Below are 26,905 nucleotides of genomic sequence, written 5' to 3'. Positions count from 1 at the left end.
GTACAATGGGCTCCCGCAGTCCCATACAGGCGTTGCTTCGCCATCTTCTCTTTCCTCATCTTCTTCCTTCATCTGGCCTTGGGCTTGGGCTTGAAATTTCTGGGCCGTTGAGAAATATCCAGCTGCCCATTCATCATCGCAATTTACTTCCTTTTGTAGAGATCTTCTTCAGTCTTCCCTTACTCTTCGAGATTTTGGTTGTCAAGAGAAAATGACAGGTACTGCCCCTCTAAGATTAAAGAGGAGGGGTATTTGATACGCAAGGAAGGTGAGACCCCGGACTCACCCAAGACGTTGCGGCCCTTACCGTGGGACCTACCTATATAAATGTATTCTGTATCCACTCCGTCCATCCGTTTTTCTAGATCATTTTAAGTATTAATTGTCCAAAAATTGAACGTGATCCAATTATCAGGTGGACCACACCATAGGAAACAGTAGTGATTGAACGTGCTACCATTAAAAACTTCTTATGGCATACGTTAATGTTCCTGAGGTGTCTATTTTCCATCCAATCAGTTGATAAGGTCACATAAATATAGATGAAAGGGGAAAACAAATATCATCATGATCCAAAACTTTCGTGGCTAATTAATGGTCAATCACCACTCTTTTCTATGAAATGGTCCACTTAATATTTGGATCTGTTTAAATTTTTTCATAATGGCCTATAATGATCTGGAAAAACGGATGGATGGTATGGATACAGAATACATACATCAAGGTCGATCCTACCGTAAGGACCGCACCATCTTGGGAAAGACCCGGGTCTCACCTAATCCGCTCCCAGGAATTTCACAATACGTGTCCCGCACCTTTCCATATCGTACAAGTGTTTCCAATTTTAGTAGTGGGCCGCAGGATGGGTAGACAGACCATAATCTCTGTTAGACCAACCGTCGATGGATGCCCAAAAAAATCTTCCAAACTTATAAATTTCAAAGAACTTTTTTTTTTTTTCAAATGAACTGGGATCCTGGTTGTATTTCTCTTGTCAACCGTCTAAATATAAGCCACAAATTTGAAGGTTAAGATCGTCCTATCAGTGATTTACCATCCACGGTGGTACACAGCAGATCATTGGTATCGATTACCGGATCATTGGCCAGAGAGTATGAAAACCGTAAACATGCACTCATTGATGGTATGCGTGGAATACGTGTAACGAAATCCAACAGCTTAATGGTTGGAAAGCCGGTAACCTTTTTATCGATGGACTTTTTTAATGCATTTAAACATTGAAAACTGTTTTATTTTGAATGCCAATCTTGATGTATGTGTTTTATCCGTGCCGTCCATCTATTTTTCCATCTCATTTTATGACATCATCTAAAAAATGAAGTCAATCAAAAGCTCAAATTTACAACAGACCAAGAAACAATAGGGATTGAATGATTACTGTTAAAAACTTCTTAGGAGCTAAGTAAACAAGCTTATATTTGTGTTTTCCCATGAGCTAGTTGTTGAGACTTTATGAATTGGTTGGTTGCAGAAAAACATCACCATTCCCCTAAAATGTTTTCAACAGCAATCGTTCAATTCCTTGTCCCCTTCAACTTCTACTTTATTTTTTGGACTTAATTATGCGTGGATAAAGCACATACAGAATAGTGGGGCCCACATATCTTTGACACCAACTAGTTTACTGGTGTTATCACTCGTCTCAAGTGGGGCCTACCACTTAATTTAATCGAGGAAAATCCCCATATACAGTTTTTTTCGTGCATGTGTATGCAACGTCGGGCTCCAACAGGGTTTCAGACTTTTTAATTATTTAAATTTAGACAAGAGTTCTGATACACTGGTAGAGTGTGATTAATGATACACGTGCGCTTGGCAAATACTTAGAAATTGTATACGTGGCATATAACTGATTCAAATTTACATGTTTAAATTATGGTCCCCAATTTGGATTTACCATGAGCCAAAATTTAGGCTTATTTGATCATCCAAATAACGGATTAGTGGACATTTATTGGACGGTTAGAAATGGAGTATCCAACGGTCCTGTTTAAATAAACGTGTGCATGAATCAGAGTTTACAATATATGATTTCTATGCTGCGTGGTTTCCATAATTTACACGGTTTAATTTGAGTTAATATTTTTCAAGTGTACTATTTCCTGGTGAGTGCCTGCGTATCAAGCATCTACTCTACCTGAGTAGCAAATAACTTCCGTTAAAATATGCACGGAGCGAACAAGACGAGAAAACCAGCGGAAGTTCAGCGCTGTTTCCGTGGGAACGTTACGAGCATCTGTCCGCAGTCTCTGCACATCATCCTGGCAACGCACTACGGTGTGCGTTCTTTACGCCATTCTTTAAATGGTGTTGACTCGGTGTGGGTTATACGTGGCAAATACGTACGTAAATCTAGATCACCCAAGTCGTGGGATGTAGCTTACCCCAAAGATATCTTAACCACATCTGACATCAGCTGTTGAATGGGGGGACCTTTCCACTGTCCTCTTCAGCTGTCCATTTGATGGTCATCAGTTAGATGGTTAGGATCGACATCAGCTCTTTTATATATATATAGAAAAGGTTCTATGCGGTGGAGCTCATGGGAACTTCATGTGAGGTTGAGCTGTGTGGCCCCCAACATGATGTCTGTCGAACATAAACACCGTGCATTTGATGAGTCCCCTTTAAATCATGTGATATCCCGAAAATCAGACGTACACAGAACTCAGGTGAGCCATACCATCTAAAATCATATGAAGACATGCCTAAAACATATAAAAGCACTTGGTGAGGCACACATGAAATTTTGATGCATCTGAAACTTGGCCTGACCCCTCATCCAAGTGAGACACACACAATGGATGGGCTGGATTTGTGAACCACATCTCAGTGGGCCTAACAAATGATTATGAATGTTTTAATGGAGAATAACCTCTCTCAACTTTTGTATGTGGTGTGGCCCACAAAATTCACGGATTGACTTGATTTTTAAGTCTTAGGCCCACCATAGAATGGTGCATCTTACTGATGGGGTAGACGTTCGACACGCATCACAGTGGGTCCACACAAATCGACCTCACGGGAAGTTCCCATGAGCTCGACTGTACAGAACCGTGTGTATATATATGCCATCCACGTTGGATCCCACGATTTGAGTTTGTATTTTGATTCACACGTTTTCAGGCATGCACTACATACGTGGCCAGCACTTAAAGATGGTGGGAAACATACACATAACCTCGCATTTCCGCGGGGTATGTAATGCTAATGGTGGTAAATCGAACGTCAGCAACTGATTCGTGGTAGTTGAGGACAACGGATCCAGACTGTCCATCTAGTTATTCTAACCTTTGTATGGCCCCAGTTGAAAGTCAAACGGAAAACAATATACTAGCCATATGAATGGTGGCCTCAAACGGAAAACCGTTGATGGTAAAAGTTCAACAGGACCAAATTGATTGCCTGGACTTTCCCAGATTACAGTGATTTTCATCCGTTGAAAGCTGCTTACTAGATCTATCAGATGGATGGTCTGAATGATGTGGCTAGATTTGATTGGCCCACTGTACGTGGCCCCTGCAGGCCAATCAAATCTCGCCGCCAAATCAGGCACCGTGATCCTATGCACTGGACCAGAGTAGTCCTATCGTACAACATCCCGAGCTTGATGGTGTTTCTGCTCGTTCGTGTTAATGGGTCGGGTCCGCCTGCCGGTCATTTGGCTCGACCCGCTTTTCAGACTGGCTTGGGCCAAGATAAATGGGTACGGTGGGGCTGGGGTTAGAGATCATGGTCCGATTACGGAAATGGGCCAGGCTAAGTGCTGAACCTCACCCGGATGGTATATGATCAATGGGCTAGGCCTAAAACAAATTAATAGATGATAAGAATATATGGATATAGATGTATGTGTAGAGCTATATAAATAAGAAAGTATAGGCCAACTCAGTGAAACTGTACTCAAGTTGTTAGAGTCTGTTAGATCCTATATCTACCTATAGGAAGAAGATATCATAGAAGTAATCCGACTAGTTATTTGTACAAATGACTCTTGGATTTTGGAATGAGCAAGAAGAAATTACCTAATTCTTGTTGTCAAATTTTGAATCAGATGAGTTAAACTAATCACATTTGATAGGGTAGATTCACCAATCACTTGTGATTTAACTTGTTCCAAAAAGGTTGGAGTATTTTCAATTGTTTGTTGACACAGACAGAGTATGGTACGCCAGCTCTTAGAACCATGGTTCAAACAGACTTGGTTGGATTACTTGCTAGGGGTCAATGCTTATGTTAATTGGGCTTGAAGAGCTCTGCCCAAAGCAGACTAAATTATAAACCAAGTTCCTTGAGTAACTTGAGGATAAGTTTTTTCTAAGTGGAGGGTTCTGATGTAGAACGTGTCAAAAATACATTCCTAACATGGTTGGAATAAAAGAAGGTGAAGCGTAAATTAATCATAACTTTTGATCTAAGTATTGTTATGGCGCACCAAACCGAATATCATGAACAGAAGCAGCACGAGAACTCGAGGAAGAATTCTTTTGAAGTAGAGGAGATTGATGTATAGCGGGTCGCAAACACTTTCATGTCCAAGATGGATTAGAGAAGGCTTGATTAGAGGAAGAAGTCATCAAGACCGTCGGAACCTTAAAACAGGCATATCTCGCAAATCAGAATGAGTTACTCAACGTACCATATATGATTTTGGGGTAAGACGAGCTACTTTAGCCAACCAACTTGGCTATGCTAGGTTACCCATGCCAAATTTGCGAGATTTCATCGTATTGACGGCCGAATTCTATGTTAATTTCGTGGTATCCCTATTTAAAGGGTTGTGAACTCGTTTATTTCATCACTGCATCAAGGTCCCAAGTGCCCCCACGTGACCAAATTCATATGCCCTCCGAATGAGGCTCAAGCCCCAAAACAAAAATCCTATCAAATATATGAGAATATTTTCTTTGACAATTCAATGTGGGATTAAATCTAAAACTCAAAAGCAACATAAATTTCAAATGTAGAGGGAAATTGAAATATTTAAAATTCTAATTTTTTAATATATATTCTAAAACAAAATACAACAATCTTTCTCTAAATATCGACAAGAAAATACCTAATTAAACTGGGCATTGGAAATTAGAACTTGGATTGGGATTTATAAGGGCTCGAGCTAGGGCATCCCATCTTAGGTGGGGGACTTATCTGGACCATTGATTCTAACATGGGGAGAAATAACCAAATATAAAAGGCTCTATTCAATCAAACGCAGTGCTGAAAAAGCTTTTAACAAGGTTATTACACAATATCTGTAACACAGCAGTGTTGGAAGCGCCTATGCAGCGAGGAGTCTTGAACTGGCTGGCTGCAGACCCAAGTGCAATGTAATGATCTAGAATCTTGCGGAATGTTCCTTTGTGGACCACACGAAGTTCAAGAGCCCCGATCGTGCTCACCTTCCGGGAACTAACGTACCCTGCATCGAGGAAAGATCGGTCCAAGCAACTGCAGCATTCATTCAGGGCCCCTTCGCTCGCTTCGCCACTCAGCTCCAAGAAGATTACATAGTGACCGGGGTCGGTCGATGAGTCCACGTGGCTCGTGAAGTCAATCACTTCAACTTTCTCTTCTGCCAATAGCTTGGTTGATGCTTGCACTGCTAATTGCAAGTCTTTCTCCGTGTTTTTGTCTATGTTTATGGTGAGGAGTAGACTCCTACGGCATACAAACTGAAGCTCCGGTGTTGAATTGTAAAAGCCCATCACTTTCACCACATCTCCTAGTCTGTACCTGTACAGACCTGTATTCAACACCCTAGATTTATCAGAATTTCCTTACAGGCCACAAATGTGAATCTCCTACCTTGCTGCGTTTCCACACATGGTTGTGTATGGAAACGAGGCACGTGTGTAACATTTGATCCGCGTATCAGGTGGAGCCCACTGGGTAGATGACAGTGGCCGAAAGACAGGCAGTTCTGCTCATAATGCGGGACAGACATTCCAGGACAACGGAAGCGGATTGTGAAGTACCTGTAATCAGAAGCTATGTGGGGCCCACAGATATGCCCATGACAAATCCATCATGTCCATCACTTTTGCAAGACAACAATAGGACACGAGTCCAAAAATTAGGCAGATCCAAAACTCAGGTGGGCTACACCACAGGAACCGGCAGGGATTGAATGCCCACAACTGGAAACTGTGGGGCCCACAGAAGTTTTGTATCAGGATGACATTTGTGCCTACAGTTTATCTGAGTGATAATAACCGTACGAACGATTTGGATAGCATATAAATATCAAGGGCGGCATTTCTATTGTCATTGTTTCATGTGGTATGGCCCACAAGAGGGTTGAATCTGTCTGATTTGGGGCACAGTGCAGTAAAGTCCAAAGAACTGCCATTACTTGGGGAACTGTGTTTATTGGAGCCTTTAAAAGGACAGGGAGAAATCTCGAAAGTATATCCGAAGTAGTAAAAATATGTGATGACTAATAATTTTAACAGGGAGATTGCCATTAATGGAATGCAATGATAGAACAAGATTCACGGAGCCCGTCAATTTAACCAGATAAGGCTTAAATGATGATGATGATTTGTTCTCGTATGTCTGTCATTGACCTGGCCAAAACCATAAGAACCATTTTAGTTTTCTAATTACAATAGTAAATGGTTATAAATGGATGGTGATTATTTCTCTTATAATTGTATGCTAACATCACTTATATTTGGCTGCAATAATAATTTTGCTATGTTATTTATTTCAACCCTATAAAAATGATAATTTTATAGTGTGAAAATGTAATAAGTATAATTTACTTTACCTTTACAAGTACATTTGACTCTTGGTTTATAAATCATAACTTTTATTTAAACAAATAATAATGAGAGGTTCATTTACATTACATTTCATAGGAAATTGAAAAACCAAACAGGCCTATGATAGCAATGATTTGTTCTCACATGTCTATCGCTTACCTTTTGTCCAGGTATACCCTGCCGGCAATTGTTTTAACAAAGATCCTACTTAAAAACGTGTGGAATAACACTAGTCCACCAGTTTGACAATCCTTATTTAGAGATTAATTATAAGGATGACATTGGCATAACACTGGTGAAATCCGAATTGATTTTCAATACAATTTTACTAACCAAGACTACGGCGGTCTGCCCTCGTTATTACCCTTTATATTCAATGATGTCTTACTACTAAAATCATTTTTCACTCCTTCAGTTTTTCCAGTAGTACGATTCTGATGGTGGAAGCAGTTGGCTAATGTTATGATATTTTAGCATCAAACAGAAATCTTAAAACATACTAGTGATATTTTTCTGGAAAATAGGCCAAAGCAATAATATCATGAGATTTAGATTGCATTTGGTTGCACCATATTTCAAGTACAACCAAATGCACCCTTTGTTTTTATTTTTTCAAAATTTTATTGTGAATATATATATATATATATATATATATATATATATATATATATATATATATATATATATATATACATACTTTGTATACAAAATTAATTTTACACATATTTCTTAAAATTATTCATTAATTTAAAAGAAATGTCTTTTAATATTTTAATTTCAACTTAATCTTCCTTATAACATTTTGAGAAAAACAGCCAAATATGAAAATCTCCCAAGAAAATCCCTATTCAAGAAATTGCCGAGAATCAGATTTGTACCTATGGTTGCAGCCGTTAGAAGGATATGTTATGCTAGAAGGAGAACAGACCAGATGAGGCAAGGTACCACAGCTTGTGACATTGTACCATCTTTGTCCGCTAAAGTGCAACTGGTGTAGGAAACCATCTCGGAAAAAGGATTGGCCTTACCACTACTTTGGAAACTAAGCTGATCAACTCACTAGCTGGGCCACACCTGTATATTGAGTCAGTCTATCGTTTCTCCATTGATTCCACCGGTGTGGCAGACCTGCCTGATTTTTGTCAGGTGATCCTTTTTAGTGATAGGTTTAAGTTCCCTACCAGAAGATGTAATAACGGTTAAGATAATGCTATCTAGAGGACTAGACCAGTTTGGTAGACGTCTAGAATGAGTTAAAAATGAGATGAAGTTCTTCCCAGGCGTCTACTAAAGAGATTAAATAAAGCATAGTTATAGAATTCTCTGACTCGACTCGAAACTCAGTGAGTGAAGTAAACTCACCTAGATTTCAAGCGAGTCTCTATAAAACTGGTTTATGATGTTGATTGGCCCTGACCCGGTTAACCAGTGGTCGCAGGACTGGTTAAAACATTTTCCATTAAAAAAAAAAAGGGGGCAAAGGAAAGTAGTCAAAGATAAGACGTGAACCTTGGAAAACAATAACCACCAGGCTGCAAAAAATAAAACTCGCCTGAGTCTTGCAGTCAGCCCAACCAGGTTAGACATCCACTCGAGAGTACTTTTCCGGTCCAGGAACTATGAAGTTTTCGACATGTATTCATGTGAGTATCAATGCAGTGATTCTTCCTTTTCGAGATGCGAAAGGAAGGAGGAAATTGCTGACCTCAATCATGTATGTAGGCATTGATGTGTGCTTGCAGGTGTATTCTACGATGTTGCGCAATCAAAAGATCCAGACAACAACCTCAATAATGTTTCAATCAGACAAAACCCATGGATGCACAGGCCATGTGTGGATGTTTTGGGAGCATCCCGTTGACCATAATTTTACCATGACTAGGTATGAATGCACATACATGCGCATGTGAGTAGGTACGAATGGATGTATGTATGTACATGCGCTTATGAAATATTCATAATGTCTCTGTCCATTCATCCTCGCAATCCATCTTTCCATCCTTCTATAAAATAAAGCAAAACAACAAAAATCAATCTAATCCATAGGTTCAGTCACATGGTCAAACCACATGACTTCCACGTAATGGAGCCTGATGATGGTCGACCTTCGTGGCTGCATTGCACCTAATCCTTGTTCTCTTCCAATAAAATTTTCAGCCTTAGCTCATTATCTCTTGGTTTTGATTGGCAGACAGACAAAAAAAAAGGAAAAGAAAACCCGATGCAACTCGTTTTTTGCAGTTAATTAAATAGCATTGCCATACCCGCTTGCAGCACCTCTACACACGGGCCGACATGCCAGCACATGCCAAATGTGTGAGATGCAAGCCGCTCATCAGGCGGGCCCCAGCATGTTGATGCCCTGATCCAAAAAGCAGGTTCTATCCAACAATCATCAGGATGACCACGTCTGTGAAAACAAATAGAAAGTTTTCAAACAAAACTGCTAGTGGTCCACATCTTACCTATGTGACCCACCTGATGAGTTCCACTGGCGAGGGGCTTCCTCATGAACATCTTGAATCTAACACGTGGCATAGGTTCGCATGTGCACACGTGTGTAGAGGGGCGTCCATGATGGAGTTGAAGCATTCGAATCCCCACAGCACGCAGAAATGACCAAACCACCCTTTCCATTTTCTTGTACGAATGGTGACAACAATCTTCCAAACGAGGTTGGCTTGGGTTAGATTCTCTCTCATACTTTTCCTCGCCTTACTTTCAAGTTTCTGAGGCTATTTATGTCATTCGTGAAAGTCAAGGGGTTGTTATTTCTTGAAACTCGAGAACAATACGTAACTTTCCAACAAATGTAGAAAGCATCATTAGTTTCATACTAAAAGATAGGCCGGTTCCTACGAGTTACCCACCTGCGTGGAAAAGCTATTCACCTGATTTTATGCTGCGCTGCCTGTATGGGCCCATATTTTCGTGTTCATGAATCCAGCGGTTGCATTAAGTGAGCTCATAATCTATCTTATTATTAAGTGATTCATATTATAGAAAGTAAGTGAACAACCACTCCAAAAACCTCAAAATTCAGGTGATGGTTGCATAAGCCAGAGTTTTTTTTTTTCTTTTTGAGGGGGGGGAGGGGGGGGGGGGGGCGGTGTCTGGCTCTTATAGTAAAGATTCTGGCTTTTATAGTAAAGATTCCGTGCACAGAAAATGATAGGCCCCACACGCAATCCTGGTAGCATAAACTCTCTTTACAATAAAAGAGCCGGCCTCCTAAAAAATGGCATGAAAACGACATAAAAGGACATATTAATAAACTGGTTCCAAGGATGTGTTTTGTCTCACCAGCTACCTATACCAAGTCTATTGACTTGGGATAATAAATAAAAGAAATCAAACTCCTCTGTAGACCATGTGAAGAGTATATATACAGAGGGTTCTGCTGTCTAGGCGTTTGAAAATTATACATGCACAGAGCCAGAGGACGACTCAACAAATACAAGCAATAAAGATGACATAAACAGACTTTAAACTATCCAAACGAACCTATCACGCTTGTATTATCTTATGGTAGTGGCAGTCACGTGAAATTTATGTCGGAGAAAAACAAAGGAACCAAAATTTTGAAATTTTTAAGAGGAAAGACGACGCCCGTTGAGATGTTGCATTCCTACTGTTTTCATTAATTTCATGTTGGGATAAAGAATAGAAATGAAAAAGGTTTTCTTTTAATGTGACAATATATTATTTTGGTTGGATAAGAGAGAAAGGAGATAAACTAGCAATTATTGTACTTTTATATAGTATTTTGGTAAACTATGCTATGTTTGTTGGAGTTATGTGATGTTTATCTACTTTTTTACTCGCCATCCAAACAAAACTCCTAGTATTGGGCCATTTCTCATCCAGCCGGTGGAAATGCTGATTTAATTATAGTTTATGGTTTTCCTTTTCATTTTTAGTGGGTGTCCAAACCCTGAAACATCTGAAAGAAAAGGCAACAACAAATTCAAATTAGAAAAGCCTTCATACCTGCAAAAGTGGTGACAACGATTTCATACTCTTCCCCGACCTTCACTTCTGTTAGACCAATGGGCTCCGATTCCATATAGTTGAGAGTAGATCCGGTCTTTTCGAGTTCCTGATCCTCCGGTTTCTCTCTAAGAGGGATGAATTCAAAGTATCCAATGTCTGGAAGCACTGCGAATGTCACTAGCTCTGGGGGCAGCCACGGTTTAACATTCGCACCAATCCATCCTTCGGAAGAGCCGTAATCAGCACTCAAAAGCGGCAATTTGCCAGCATAATGCCTCAATTTCATCAGATATGGCTCCATCGACCCAGTCATGATGCCATAGACATACTTGGCGTTGGGCCAAAGCTCCGGAATCACTCCATACCAGTTACTCAATCCTGAACATTTCATGTAAATAGAATCTGCCAGTTCCGGATTGGGTTCAAGGATTTTAGAAATGGCAGTCCGGATTGACGGAACGGTAACTCTGTTGCTGAGAATTCCATCTCTGATATCACCACAGAGCTCTTCCCAGACATTCTCCAACGTTCGGAATGCATGAACAATGCTGAATGCGAAAGCAGACGATATAAACTGCACTTCCTCCCTGTAGATGAGTCCGCACAAGAGGTGGCAATATAAGGATTGGTGGAAGTCGGGACTGAATATCACTTCATCAGGACTGCAACATTGGGACTGGATGTCCTTCATCGTGTTCTTGAACTGAGAGCAGCGGTAAACATTCGTGGTGGCTGTACTAGCTGTGAGACCCCCTTTTGTTGTAGACTGTTTACTGCTATAGATAAATTGTAGGGCTTTTCCCTCTCCGATGGGGAATTCTCTGCAGAACCAAATAAATAAATAAAAAATAATAATCATCAATAAGAAATCTCCATGATACTGAAAAAGCTCTATTTTATGACAAACCCAGACAGAAACTACAGAAAGTGCTAAATTCCGTAGTGGAAATCTTATTTGAGATAACATATCTTTGATTGATGATGCATCTAAAAAGGGATATGTGTGGAGATTTGAATTTTAGAACACATCATAAATATCTGATTTCAGCACACAAGATTCCTAAGCATGAAACAGCCAAAGAAAGCAATGAAACAGAATAACTGTGAGATCCAAATTGATGGGTAGCACTCCATCAACAAATTGAAGCAAGAAATTTTCTAAAATTGAAACAAGAGTCTCAAATCTTATTTACCTGTTTCTGAAAGCATAGGACGTACGGAATATCTGCATCGTAGATTTCACCAATTCCTCGTTAAATGGAACAAATTTGGGCTTACCCTGTGTAGTACCAGAACTGCAAGAAACTAATATTTCGCCTCAGTTCGCTGATCATATGTTCAAAGTACAGGAAGCAAAAGTGAAATCAGAAACAAGACCTTAATGATATGGTTGTTATGGGTTTCCCAGTAAGTATAGGAGAAAAGTCTCCATCTGCAATTCTTTGAATATATGGATCCAAATCCGGATGAGTAGCCAATGGTACGCATGCCTTAAAGCTCTCAGGGTCGGTTCTTCCATTGAGGCCCAATTTCTGCAAGTATTCCGCTTCACCGTTTTCTTCAAGAATCTTCCCAAGAGTCTCCACCTGAACCTTCCCTGCATCTTTTGTTGTTGCTTCGAATTCATCTATCACACTCTGGTGAGTGAATCCATTCATCTTCTCCAACATCCTCAAATCCTACCTAGCGCTGAAGCTGCTAAAATCAAAAGCCAAATGCCACCAATCTTCAATAATGTGGTGAGAAATACCGAAACATTACATTTGAACAAGCAGTTTGTTAGGAAGTCTTCATCCATTGAAATTGCAAATGAAGCATGAAAAAGGGTTCTTCAAGTAATATAAAACAAAAACAATTGCCTTCCTGAAGATATATAAAAATGCAAAGACAGGACAACCTCACTTACATCAAATCAGACAAACGATTAGAAGAAGAGTGATACAGTCGTTTTATGACTCAAAGAAAAGGAATGAAGTATTGGCAAGGAAACACATTAGAAAAGGGAGTTCTGGTGAATTTTAGTAAACAGTGCTTGAAATGTCCACTTCAAGCACTCGAAAATAGTAATGCTAGCAAACTCAAATGTTATCAGCTCAGAAGAAATAAAATTCTGTAAGACTGAAATTCCACGCGATAAGAATGTTTCAGGTGTCTCTATCCTGGACCTATCAGTATCATTTAGACTATAACACCAGCTATGAGAGGTTCTCGGTAACACGAATCCGAATACATACAGCAGGAGAACGGAAACAACTATTTTTACCACACTCCTCCAAGCGTCCAAATGGACAGCCCAGATTAAAAATTATCAGGCAAAAAAATCAGGCTTATCCACACATGTACATTGAGTCAGTCCATTGTTTTGATGATGTGAACCACACGATCTAATGGATCAGCCTTTTCTTTGAGCCCGATGATGTTCAAGGTGGGCCCCACATTTTCAACATCTTGGATGCATACGCATTGGCGATTCATGAGATGTGGACATTTACATTACTGTCCTTTGAAATCCATATACTCATTCCTCTTTACCAAAACAGAGATTGAGCTACTCTTGGACAGAGACTTCATACCTCCAAAAGAAGAAATTCAAATTCAAACAGTTTCAATTATATGCAAAGATAACCGAGAGCAGCATTGCCACGGAATCTATAATTGAAGAGCTTTCAAGCAACAAAAAAAGAAAGAGACTACTCGAAAGAATCAAGAAACAAGAAGGCTTAGTCATCAGAACAGCGCTAGGGAGGAAAGAACATGGCAAGTTGGATCACTTTCCCAGCTATAATAAACATAGCAGTTTCGCCAGGAATCAAGAGATTCAAGGAAAGGAAAGGTTACAAATAAAATCGAAGGTCCTGAGAATTAAAGACGGATTCGAATCAAATAAATATCTAAAGAAACTGCTGACATATTGGAATTTTAAGCGTGAACTCGGCAGAAAATCGTAGCTTCCGCGAGAATCTACCCATACAAAAGCGTATACAAGGAAGAATACATTCCATTCTAAAACAGAAAACGCAGCAATTTCTGCAGATAATAACGAATGCTTTTCGGTAACAAAATAACCGATCAAAGAGAGATTGATTAGACACTTCAGAAGGTGAGTTTTCGGAATAAATCAGTGGAAAAAACACAAATGCATTGGAATTTAAGATCGCAGTGGCATCTTTCAAGAAAGCTCGTTAGAAATCAATGCGATCTCCCGTAGAAGCTATAAATACTGCAAAATTCGAGCTCATGGAGCGAAAATGAAAGCGATTTTCGATCCAACTTTCGAAACTATCTTACGATTTTTGACAGTGTGGAGAAAAAACAGCGAGTTGAATGGAAGTCGAAGGATTTCAAGTTCTTCGAAGAGGACGGGAAAGAGTGAGATTTCTTAGTCTGCTCGACTACGAGTAGCCCGATCGCAATCGTTCGATCTTCGACCGTTTTTCAATGGATGAAATTACATGCTCCCAACCGTCTCGTTGAAAGAGGCATCTCCGTCGAATTCATCGATCTTGATGAGATTCCTGCGGCAAAAATAGTAGAAAAACACTGATTTCGATGCGCTCTGCGGATAAGAAGCGGACAGAGAAACTGGCGGAGAACGGTTTGAGGGAGAGAGATTTCCTTTATTTTATTTTATTTTTTTCTTATCCGAGGAAATGCTACATGGAAGCTTGGACTGGTGGCATTTATTTATATAGGCGTTAAGTCGTAACTGAATGCCGTCCATCCATGCTTTTAAATGCCCATATTACCCATACTGCTGCATTAAATCACGAAAAAGCCACCTTCGCGAATGAAATGAATTCTGCTCCGCCACACGCGTACTCTCCCACGCAGCAGAACACGTGACAAACCCCTAATCATGTGATAAATCTGAACCATGTGTGGATTAGATTTTGCATTGAATACGACCATATATAAATATTGCAAAGGTTTCTTAAAATTAAGTGGGTTCCGTCTATACAAAGGTTACGGACTCTTTAAAGAAACTTACAAACGGTCCACATTCCACTTCTATATGTGGCTTCCTCGATGAGTACACTGAACTGATGTTTTGGCATGACCATCTTCATGATCGGAAGCACCTTTTGAACGGTAGATTATTGGAGAAACTTTCCAATTTGGCACGTGTTTGTGCATAGAGATGTGTGTGAGAGTAAGTGCGCGTGTGAGCTCAAAAACTAAGTCCGAAATGCAGAAATTTCCTTTCTGCCCAGTGGACCTCCAAATTTAATTGATCTGCCTAAGTCAAACAAATAGAAGGACGGACCATTTGCTTTGTTTTCGAAATCTGGACCAATAACATACGGTGGGTCCACTGTCCCTTACTTGGACGGGTCCCTTTCCACCGACGGGAGTGTGCAGGACCAACTGATTTGGTGGTCCGTCGGGTCATCATCCCTTACGTATTTTAGAATATTCCAGACGGGAGTACTGTAGAGCCAGAAGATCCGGAATATGCAGGGTTATCTTTCCATCAGGATCTTCCATCCTATGTGACCCACTGTGGATAGATATCGATTCAAGAAATGCATGGTTCAGATGATCCTAGCCATCTAAACAGTTGATTAATATCGATGATCAGAAGAAAAACAGTAAATGGTCAACATTAAGTTCTTGAAAGTAAACATAAGTGACAATTACAATTCCCGAAACCTCATCCATCCACAAAGAGGCCCACTAGTTAGACAGTTCAGATTGATAGTTAAAAGGGCCACGTTCAATGTAGACCGAGGGCTATACTACATATACCGGTTCTTCAACCTCTACTGTACCATCCCCCACTACGGACCGATCTTCTTCGGTAGACGTGGATGTTAGTTCTTCACCACATGTAAAGAACGGTGGTGACTTCTCAAGCATACATATGGTTTTGTTGATCCTCCAAATTAGTGATCCAACTGTCGATGAAAGATAACATAAATCTCACTGAGAATATAATATTAGGCATCTGGTTTTTTTCCTGCAATTTGGACCAACCACTTCTTTTACTTTCAGTGATTAATCTTTATGGGATTATACAACTGTGTGACTTTATGGTCATGCTCTATCTGAATTCCTGTATGGCTGGCTATACATAGGAACCTATGTGAGGGGAAGGGGATTGCATATTGAGAAATTTCTGTGGGGCCCGCTGTAGATGTATGTCTTATCCATGCTATCCTTCTGTTTTACCAACTCATTCTCTGGGCATGAGCCTAAAATTGAAGCATATCCAAAGGTCAAGTAGACCACACCAAAGGAAATTCTGTGAAATGAATATCTACCCTTGAAAACTTCTTGAAAACTACACAGGTTTTGAATCAAGTTGTTATTATTATTATTATTTTTAATTATTATCTTCGTCCAGTCATTGTGACCTTATCAATGGGTTAAATGGCAAATAAACATCAGTGGGCCCTTGGTGGATGTATCCCAGCTGTTTCGTGTGGCATGGTCGACTTGAGATTTGGATATGCCTTCAAATAAGATGGAAAAATGAATGGACGGTGGGGACAAGACACATACATCCACGGTGGGCCCTACAGAGTTTACTCAATTCGCAACCTGCTTCCTCAGCGAGCAGGATGCGTCGCAGTCAATTTTAGATGGTACATAACTGACGTATACGACTACACTCGAAAGAGATTTTGGGAATTAGTAGAAGCTGCATCCGTAGGATAATAACGGAAACGGATTGGCTACTCCCCCTGCCACCAGCCCCGTGGCTGATGGTCGGTGCTCTATGGGCCCCACCATAATGTATGTGTTTCATCCATTCCATTCATCGATTTTTACAGATCATGTTAGGGCTGCGTACAAAAAATTAGAGGGATATAAATCTCATTTGGACCACACCAAAGGAAAACAATAGTGATTGGATATTCACCATTAAAATCCCCCACTGTAATGTTTATTTGAAATCCAATCTGTTGATTATGTCATACAGGCCCAGATGAAGCTAAAAAACAAATATCAGCTTGATCCAAAACTTTTATGGTCCCCGATAGATTTTTAATGGTCAACACTCATTCAACACTGTTTCCTGTAATGTGGTCCACTTGAGATTTTTATATATCTCGTTTTTGGTCCTTTACATAAAATGATCTGGAAAAATAGATGGACGGCATGGATGAAATACATACATCATAGTGGGGCCCACAGAGCACCTACCATCAGCCGTTGGCTGGTGGCAGGGGGAGTAGCCAGTCCGCCGCCGATAATAACTCGATTCAAAACGTGAAACGCATGGGCCACATTGTAGCACCGTACTTATCCGACAGACATTAACTATTTGATCAATTGATCTGAATCTGGACGGTCAAGATTGGTTACAAAGATTGGTCAAGCAAAAAAACATCATGAATTTCTTATAATTCTAAATAATCACTTTTGTTAGGCAACCGTGACCATTCCATCCATGGCTTGAAAAAATGGTTGGCCCCGGAAATTCTTCAGGATCATGCAGTGAGATTTTTGCATGATACCATGTGAAATGTGCTCTGAACATAATGGACAGCTCAGATCGATTGATGGGATTGTCGACGTGAATCCATGCAACTAGGTGCACTATAACTTATAGTGCTATCGAACACTAGTGCATTTTGAATTCAACAGTTAAATACTTCTCATCTAAGTAACCCTAAAATTGGATTTCTTAAGTAAATCTGATGTGTGGTCTAATGGACATTTCTTTGTCCAATTTCAACGTTAAATATTTATCATTTAACCACAGAGGCAGAAGAAGAACGAGTCGAAATACGGAAGAGCCAAATTACTATACACGTGGCAGGGTTATCCTTCATTCGGAATTGTTCATCTAGTGGGACCCACTATATATGGAAATTGATTCTAATAAATGTATAAGGGATGATCCTTGCCATCTAAACACAGTGGTTTTAAAAGGTGGGAAAGGAAAACTATTAATGGTCAACATCACATAGTGGGAAGATACGTGATGGCTATGATCTTCCCATAAATATGATGGCTATAGCTGTCTAAAGGCTTGCTTGGATTTATATATGGTATTGTTTTGCATTGTATTTTTATACAGCAGAGGTATATAACATAAAAGAGTACGTATCCTTCCATTTTCTATAGAAAAAAGTAGACCATTTAGATCAGAGTAGATTTGGATGAGTATACAAAGGCGAGGGATTAGTCGATGTTCGAATAAGACGTGTAATGACGCAATGCATACAATCCAAAACGATTTCATCCCTCTTTTTCACATGTACATAACTGTCACTAGTGCCCCTAGTTGATGTATTTATACCAGTCAAATATGGAAGCACGACCATAACTATTGTGAGATTTTGCAAAAAATAATCGATTATTTTATACAAATGTAGATAAGGTGGGGAGATTAGATTTGATACACTACAGACCAACCATTTTGTGTTGCCTGATGGGTAATCAAGCTCATAAAGGGACTCAAGAAATTACGGTTATCATTAGAAATACAAATGATGCTAACCCCTAACCTTCATCACCGACTTCATCTGAAGAGTTTCTTCATAGTAGAACGAAGGGAAGCAGCTGACGTACGGTATGTGATATTCGTCTTCGATACAGACAAAGATACAACCACTCTTAGAAGGGACTAAGGTGGGAAGGTAAGATTCTCAGCGTGTTTGAACTAGTCCGTGAAGATGAGAAGGAAATAGTAATGACAGTGTAGTTCTAAATATGAACTACCAAACTATTTGAAATTGAAAGTTTTTTATTTTTTTGCCAGTAGTGCAGTGCAACGAAGGCGTTGTACTGCTTGAAGGATTGTTTCCTGACATTACTGACGTCTCTAATAAGTACACTGGCTTGATGATGTATTCGAGGGGCGGCGTAGACACTAAATTTGAATTCGGACTCAAACGCTTTGAAGATATTATTTTATTCATTAAAACAATCTTATATGGATTTAAGCCGTAAATCCAAACACGCCCTAAACAATTGTCTTCAAGTACAATAAGGAAAACAATCCATTAATTGTCAGCATAAAGTATTGGCAAGTAAAGATAAGCGGTGGCTACAACCTTTTGACAAGTTAGATTTTTGAAACATTGTCCGTTCCTGATGAGGCCCACTATTTTGACAGTTCAGATCAATGGATAACCATGCCACATGTAACATGGATGGATGGCTCTGTGTGAATCTCTCTTACATTAAGTCCTGTTTGATTTTTTAATTCATCCATATTATTTTACTGTAAATGAATATTAATTACTTCCATTTGTATTTACTGACTCTTCTTGTGGTCTTATTATAATGTGGGGCTTATATAATGTATATGACGTATCCACATTGTTCATCCATTCCATCAGCTCATTTTAGAGATTGAGCCAATGAATGAAGTAGATCTAAAGCTTTAGTAGACCACCCTTAAAAAAAAAAAACAAAAGGGTAAAAATTGAACAACTACCATTGAAAACCCGGGGTTCCATAAGTGTTGGATTGAGCTCGTATAAGTGATTTCCTTTATGCATGTTACAAATAAATATCATTTGTTTTCCTTTATGATGTTTATATGAACTTTTGAACAGGTTACATGACAAATAAACATTATTATGGGCCCTATAAATAAAAAACGTTTCAATGGTGTATATATTTAGTACCATTTCTTTCTTATGGTGTGGTTTACTTGAACTTTATATTTGCCTCATTTTTTGGAGACATATATCATGGTGGAGCTCGTATATGCCAGCTTGTGGATCAGTAAAGAGTGGCATGTTGAAGACCAACTTGCTTTCCCAGGAGAAAAGAATCCTTATTACTCATTTACCTATATGTGGATACGATTGGACCTTATACGGCTCTCATATATCTTCTGATGGGGTGCTTCGGTGGAGGAGGAAGAACCGGAAGTATAGACACGTATTTCCACGAGATACCATACGTGCCAGGGTAATGCATTAATGGAAGCCATCCATCCAGTAGCCTATATTTTAAAAATGGCACGTACTGGACGATCGTATCCATTACTTTTCACATTTCGAAGGTGAATGTCAACCGTTGAACATTTATGCTTATAACCATCTGTTTTAAGAGCTACCGACATATTACTCATGGGTTGTTAACAGAATCAAATCACCCTGGAGGCCCTTCTATTATCGTTTGGATTCTTCCCTGTGGCCAACTTCTTAGTTTATAGCATCCCAACCATCCACAAGGGTTGTTCCACCGTGAAATTGGACACCTAATAATCAAATAATCAGGCCCAGCTATCGTATATTCCACCTTGTGGATCAGTAAAGAGTGGCACGTCCAAGACCAACTTGCCTTGACAGCATGCCACGTACTGAAAGTCCCATCACAAAATTGGGACGCGGATTAGCTACTGACAGGTTGAGTAGCGAGACTAGCTACCGAAGTGACGTCACCAAGTTATGTGGGCCCCACTATGATGTATGTTTTGTATCCACACCATCCGTACATTTTGAGAGATTATTTTAGGGCATGATACAAAGAATGAGGCAGATCCAAAGATGGAGTGGACCCCACCACAGAAAATAGTGGAGAGAGTGATGTACACGGTTGAAACCTTCCGTAAGGTCCACCATGATGTTTATTTGAGATCCAATTTGTTCATGTGTTAACGCAGACATGAAAGAAGGTAAAACACAAATATCAGCTTATCGAAAACTTTTGCGGCCCTTAGAACTTTTTAACGGTGGGCGTCATTCTCCCCACTGTTTTCTGTGTTGGGTCCACTTGAGCTTTGGATCTGACTCATTCTTTGGATGATGCCCAAATATGATCTCTCCAAATAGATGGACGGTGTGGATAAAAAAAACACGTCATGGTGGGGCCCAGATAACTTGGTTACGTAACTCTAGCTAGTCTAGCTACCCAATCTGTCAGTATCTAATCTGCGTCCGCCTCTACAAAATTGCCCAAATCCAACAGGGCACATAAAATCATCTCAACACGTCGGAGCTACAAGCAAACAATCCGTCATTTTCTACCTAGTGATTGGTCCACATTATTACTGATCTTATCTGCTGCGCATTAAATGCACTTTGGCAATGGTCCAATTAGATTGCAACGGCAAGTAGAAGATCCGGATCCGGATTCCTCGCATACCCGCGCCTAGACGAGTAAGGGCCCGTTTGGCCGGGTGGATTGGAAGGGATTGAATGGTATTAGGGTGGATGGCATGGATTTCTAGGTAATGATGGTGTTGTCAATGAATTGTCTTAATATCCATGGGATTGGGATCAGATCACCGACTCTGTTTGGCACGCCCGGCCAATCCCGGGATTTAACTTCCAATCCCTTCCAATACCATCCAATCCCTTCCAATCCGACCGGCCAAACGGGCCCTAAGTGTTTTCCTTACACTCACGTGTGCTATTCGCACGTGTATAATGTTTGTGGTTGATCGGTTGGAAAGAGTGCGTCCGTTATCAGTGTACTTAAATCCACTCTTCGCCCTCTATAGTTCCTGTGAGCCTACGGCTGCCCAACTCCCTGGAGAACTTTGATAATCTCGCAGGGCGGAGTGAATGATACTCAGGCACTTAAAAAAGCTGAGAAATTGGATACCCGGCATAAGAGCAGTCAAAAGGAAAACGTACAATTCATGAGTAACAGCATTTACGTTTCACGAACCAAAAGTTACGGTTACGTTATTATCTGATTATTACATTAGTTGGCATGTAATCGACGGTTAAAAATGAGAACAATATTAAATGGTTTTGTTTGAACAATGTGTCCGAGTCAGGGGATCTGTGGGGCCCACACAATGATATATGTTTTATCTACTATGTCTATTCATTTTGTAATATCATTTTAAGATATGATTTCAAAAATTGAAAAGATCCACTGATGAAGTGGACAACACAGTTGAATTGAACCCATCATTAGGAATTTTTTGGGAGCCATAGACATTTTTTATCAAGTTATGTTTGTCTTTTCCCTTCATCCGTGTCTACGTGACCTTACGAACAGTTAGGATGGCAAATAAAATTCAGCTAAGCCCTAGAAAGGTTTCAATGGTGGGCGTCATTATCACCACGGCTTTCTATTGGTGTGGTCCGCTTAAACCTGGAATCTACCTCCTCATGGATGATCCGTCCTGCCAGGGGCAAGACGCAATCTGCATCTGTTTCCACTCATCTGTATTTCTGACCAAAGCTTGGCAATAGTGGATTCCATCATTTACTTGGTTGGATTAGAGTTAAGAGTATTCGATATAATCGGCCCTAAGTGCCTGCATATGAAGCATTGTATGCAGCCAGAGGATCAAATGACTCTCCTTTTCACTCAGAACGATAAATATTTCCAGACGAGCCACGATAAATATTGCAGCTTTAGGATAAAATTATGATACAGCCGTTGTCTCTGCCACCTGTCACATGTGTAGATTTTCTAATCATACGAAAAGATGGGACACACCACGATGATCATCTGATATAAAAATCAGGCCGATCCATCATAAATCGGTGGGAAACATCAGGATAATTGATAGCCGATGATGTCAGTCGGTGTCCAGATGCAGCCTGTCCATTGAGTGGAATGGCCTGATTTCCATACCGGGTAATGATCGTGGGGCTGTCTACTTTTGAAGTTCAAGCCGGAAGCCGATTGGGTACTACCCCTGTCCCGAGCTTGGAACATGCAGGGCTCGTCCATCCATTTTTTCAGTATCATTTTAGAGACAAGCTAAAAAATAAGGCAGATCCAGATCCAGGGCTCAAGTGGACCACACCACACGAAGCAGCAATCATAGTGACTCTTACCATTGAAACCTAAGATAGTGACTCTTACCATTGAAACCTTCTTAGGGCACTCCGTGATGCTTATTTTCCATCGATCTTATTCATAATGTCAAATAGACTTGGATGAATGAAAAATAAAAAAAAATAAAAAAAAAAAAATCACAGTTGATGAAAACTTCTGCGATTCCAAGTTTTTAATAATAGGCTTTCAACTCCCACTGCGTGGTCCACTTGAGCCTTGAATCTGTCTTATTTTTAGGCTTACATCTTAAAATGACATGACAAAATAGATAAATGATGTGGATAAAACCTATATATCATGGTAGGCCCCTCAAAGCCCCATTACCAGCTCATGAGTCAGGAGGGGCGGGGCAAAACCCATCGGTGCCCATCTTGTGTGGATCCCTAACTGTGGGGCCATTGTGATGTATATGACTTAAACCAACATTGCTCATTCATTTTGAAAGCTAATTTTAAGGCATGATCCCAAAAATGAAGCAGATTGAAGTTTAAGTAGACCATATCACATGAAATAGTAATGACTGAATCCTCACTATTAAAAGCTTCATGAGGCCACTATAATTTTATTTTCCATCAGATCTGTTGATACTATTACAAAATCATGAATGAATAGACCACGAAATATCAGCTTAATCCAAAACTTTTGTACCCTATAAGAAGTTTTTAATAATTAATTACTATTATTTTCTGTATTATGGTCCACCTGAGATTTGGATATACTTCATTCCTGGGATAATGCCGTGCAATGAGTTTTCAAAACAGTTGAACCGGGTGGATTTAAGACGCATCCATCACAGTGGGCACCAGGGTCGGGGATCCCACCCACCTCGGTGGATCCGGGGATCCACCGAAGCTGCGCCCATTCCGGGCGTGGCACGCTGGACTGAAAATAATACCTGTTTGTAAATCATGCAGCACCTACACGTGACATTTCTAAAGCGGGAGAGAGCAGATTAGGTGATACCCCTGCGGCCTTACCGGCCTCACCCAATACGGTGAGGCCCTTAACCATGGGGTTAACGTAGGGCCACCTTAATGTATTTATTATGTATTCACACCGTACATCCATTTTTTCACATCAATTTAAGACATTATTCCAAAAATGAAACAGATCTAATTATTAGCAGTAGTAATTGACCATTAATCGATGGTAAATAAATACTACGAAAACATTAAGGCGTGTCCTAAGAAGTTTTTAATGGTAGGACTGTCCATCACAACTGTTTCTTATGGTATGGTTCCCTCATAATTGATCTACTTCATTTTTGGGATAACACCCTAAAATGATCTGAAAAAAATGGATAAAAGCAACGAATACATAATACATACATCAAGGTAGGCCCCACAGCAAGTGTTACACCATCTTGGATGAGGCGGGAGAGTAGATTAGGTGAGACCCGGATCCACAAGGTAGGTGGACCCTGACTACGGGGCTCAAAGTGATATCATTATCTTCTTTCTTCGCACGCACACTCAAACCCTTGACCTAGTGTTGAAACTCCTGTGAGTGCACCGCCAGGGCAAGAGGAAGGACCCTCACAAGATTATCATCTTTATCCAAAGCTTCCGTGATCCAGAAGAAGGTTTTAATTGTCAATCACCACGGCTTCCTGTACCATATTCCTACAATTTGGAACTACATTTTTTTTCAGTACTAACAAATTAAATTCAGTACTAACAATTTTTTTAGAAAGGCTTTTGGCAGTAAGTTCTTTCCTGACAATGTTAGGTGGGGCCCACCATGATATTTCTGAAAAATCCACCCCGTCCATCCATTTTTCTAGATTATTTTAGGACATGAGACCAAAAATTAGGTGGATGGCTCGGGTGGTTTTTCAAAATTATTTTGGATCCACTTGGGAGGGAATGGGTGGATTTTTTAGAAACATTATGGTTGGGAAAATGGATGGAAGGAGTGGATTTTTTAGGAACATTATGGTAGGCCCCATCTAGCGTCTAGCGCAACGTTATGCTAAAGGCTTTGGCAAGAAATCCCCATATGTTTATTCATGAGTATTACACAGGTATAATATTGATGTGGCAAAGTTTCGCAGGCCTCACAATGATGTATATGTTATATCTACACTGTCCATCCATTTTTGCATATCATTTTACTACATGAACCAAAAATTGAGGTAGATCCAAACCTTAAGTACAGCACACCTCATAAAGTAGTTGAGACATGACACTCACCATTGAAACTGTTGATGCAAAAATCTGATTCACCCTCGCCGAGCTTCGAGCACGCACGCCAAGCCTTGTAAACCCGCACAGAAGAAAGACAAAGGAGACCCTGGCTAGAGCAAGAGACCCTCCGATGCTAAAGTCAGGTTAGGAATCTGGGTCTAATTAATGTAGAATAGGGTTAGAGTGCAAGATATTATGTACCTATTTCTATAAAAATTATTCATATTTATACCTAAGAATCATACTAAATATGCATGCCCGATAATGTCGGCACGGTCATCACCACTACGCGAGAGCTACGCGTGTGCGGTTATCGGCCGTTACCCGGAGATCGTGGGCCAGGTATAACTCCTGTCATGCGTTACTGGATTTAGTCCATTAATGTCATTGCTGACCAAGCTCTCATCTGAGCTGACCTCGCAGCTCAGATCTTGCTCGGCGATTCGAGCCCACAAATGAGCTGATCATTGTCGCGCAAAGCATGAAAGATCGGGTCAGAGGTCAACTTGATGGGTGCACGATGACTTATTCTGCATTCCAAGTTGACATGAGAACTCTTGCAAAAGGACTTGGAGGCAGGTTGGCTCGGACGTACTACTATCGTTCCGAGGTCCTGCTCATCAGATGTGTGATGAATTGATCTTAGGTCGGTGTCGTAGCTTTGCAAGAGGCCTTAGAATCACTTCGAGTCGGACGCTATCAGTCTAAAGCTTTGCTCATTGGTGCCTCTAAGTTAACCTCGATGTGGCTCGGTTCAAATTTGCCCATAACAAGAGCCTTCTTAAAACCTTTTCATAAGGCTAGACAGACTAGATGAAAACACAAATAGTAACTTAATCAAAAACTTCCATGGATCAGATGAATTTTCAACTGTGGGCACCCAATTCCCACCGTATCCTATAATACTATAGTACGGTAGTCTTGAGCTATGAACCTGGCTCGTTTTTAAATAACTTTATGAAATGAATGGGCAGTGTGAATATAACACCCAAATTTATGGGGATCGGATAGTTTTACCTCGTCAACAAAGTACTCACCTCGTTGCTGTGGTTCTACGATAGGCGATCAAAATCCCTCTCTCAATAGTCAGGATGGCCCACTCATTAAGTCATTGGGTCCACCATAATATTACGTGAAATATACTCCATATCAGTCGTTCCATATAATACATTAGGACAATGAGTCCAAAAATTAGATCATACAATATTCATGGAATCGTGGGAATACGAATGCCCACCTTTGAAAACTTTCTATGGTCCACAGCAATTTTTTCGTGGCATACTACTCGTTTATAACGTGAGGGCATTCCGTGAGGCAAGGAAGTTTTCAACGGTGTACAGCTTCTCAAGATTTTCTGTGTTGTGGGCCATTTGCATTTTGGATTGGCCTGATTTTTTAGGATGGCATCCTAACATGAGCTGGTTAAAATATGGACGGATCAGATTTCACGCACACATAATGACTGGCGAATAAAGATTTCTGTTTCATGGGACCTCGGTCCAAATAAGTGAGAGGAGAGAACGCGTTTGGAATAAAAGGGCAAATGGCATGGTTATTGGGAAAATTATTTATCTATTTCTACCACCTAGATATAAGTTTTTCCTTTTATATTATTTTTTAAGTAGATGAGTTCTGCAAATCTAACAAGTGCATACCTCAAAGACCTGAAATCTCCGCTCCACACGCCATTGACACGAGTTAGGATACTCCGAAGATCGCTGAGTATTTACTTGATTTGATCTTTAATGATTGACTAGAAAATATATAAGGAATTTTTACAGCAAAACCCCTCAGCAGTTTAGATGTTCCCAAATAATGCAAAGGACAAACAGACTTCTCTTATGGAGACTTTTGAGGGAAGAAAATATGCACATCTTTTCGTTTAATTTTTCTTTAAAAATTGCATGATAGAGAATTGTGGATCCTATATTACATGTGTCTGACATCTGAATTGTCCAACGGGTGACATCTGAATTGTCCAACGGGTGCACTACAATCAGATTATCCAACTGGTGAAAAAAAAAATCCCATGTTCAATTATAAAATAGGCCAAACCATATATATATATATACACACGCGCGCGCACCCCTTTAAGAAAAACCCAATTTCAAGTATGGCCAATCAATGATTCGGTTATTTTCTTTTGTGATAATTATGATGGGTTGCATATGTTAGACGGGTTGAATGTCATACATATATCACATGAATTTATAATTACCTGTTGCTTTT

The 26,905-nt window shown here is 40.0% G+C and overlaps 1 protein-coding gene across 4 annotated transcripts; it reads right to left on the bottom strand.

Annotated features, from left to right (window-relative positions):
- Positions 1-5,001: 5,001 nt before the first annotated feature.
- Positions 5,002-14,445, bottom strand: LOC131241302 (jasmonoyl--L-amino acid synthetase JAR4-like). 4 transcript variants are annotated; one of them, XM_058240089.1, is made up of 5 exons: positions 14,059-14,445; positions 12,156-12,467; positions 11,972-12,073; positions 10,776-11,599; positions 5,002-5,764 (listed from the first exon to the last, which is right to left on the bottom strand). In XM_058240089.1, the coding sequence occupies exons 2-5, from the start codon at positions 12,446-12,448 to the stop codon at positions 5,223-5,225; spliced, it is 1,761 nt and encodes a 586-aa protein (XP_058096072.1). In that variant the 5' UTR covers positions 12,449-12,467; positions 14,059-14,445; the 3' UTR covers positions 5,002-5,222. The 4 variants fall into 4 exon arrangements, with proteins under 4 accessions (XP_058096072.1, XP_058096074.1, XP_058096073.1 ...); XM_058240091.1 differs by having other exon boundaries at positions 12,156-12,476; positions 14,067-14,445; XM_058240090.1 differs by having other exon boundaries at positions 12,156-12,473; positions 14,067-14,445.
- Positions 14,446-26,905: the final 12,460 nt, after the last annotated feature.

The sequence above is a fragment of the Magnolia sinica genome, chromosome 3 (assembly GCF_029962835.1).
Source record: "Magnolia sinica isolate HGM2019 chromosome 3, MsV1, whole genome shotgun sequence".
NCBI lineage: Eukaryota > Viridiplantae > Streptophyta > Magnoliopsida > Magnoliales > Magnoliaceae > Magnolia > Magnolia sinica.
This window is presented reverse-complemented; position numbering and strand designations above follow the sequence as displayed.

Coding starts and splice junctions, on each gene's coding strand:
- LOC131241302 (XM_058240089.1), bottom strand. CDS start 12,448: ATGTTGGAGAAGATGAATGGATTCACTCACCAGAGTGTGATAGATGAA. Junction 12,074..12,155: donor ATAACAACCATATCATTAAG/GTCTTGTTTCTG, acceptor AGTTTCTTGCAG/TTCTGGTACTACACAGGGTA. Junction 5,765..10,775: donor CGTTGTCACCACTTTTGCAG/GTATGAAGGCTT, acceptor TGTTGAATACAG/GTCTGTACAGGTACAGACTA.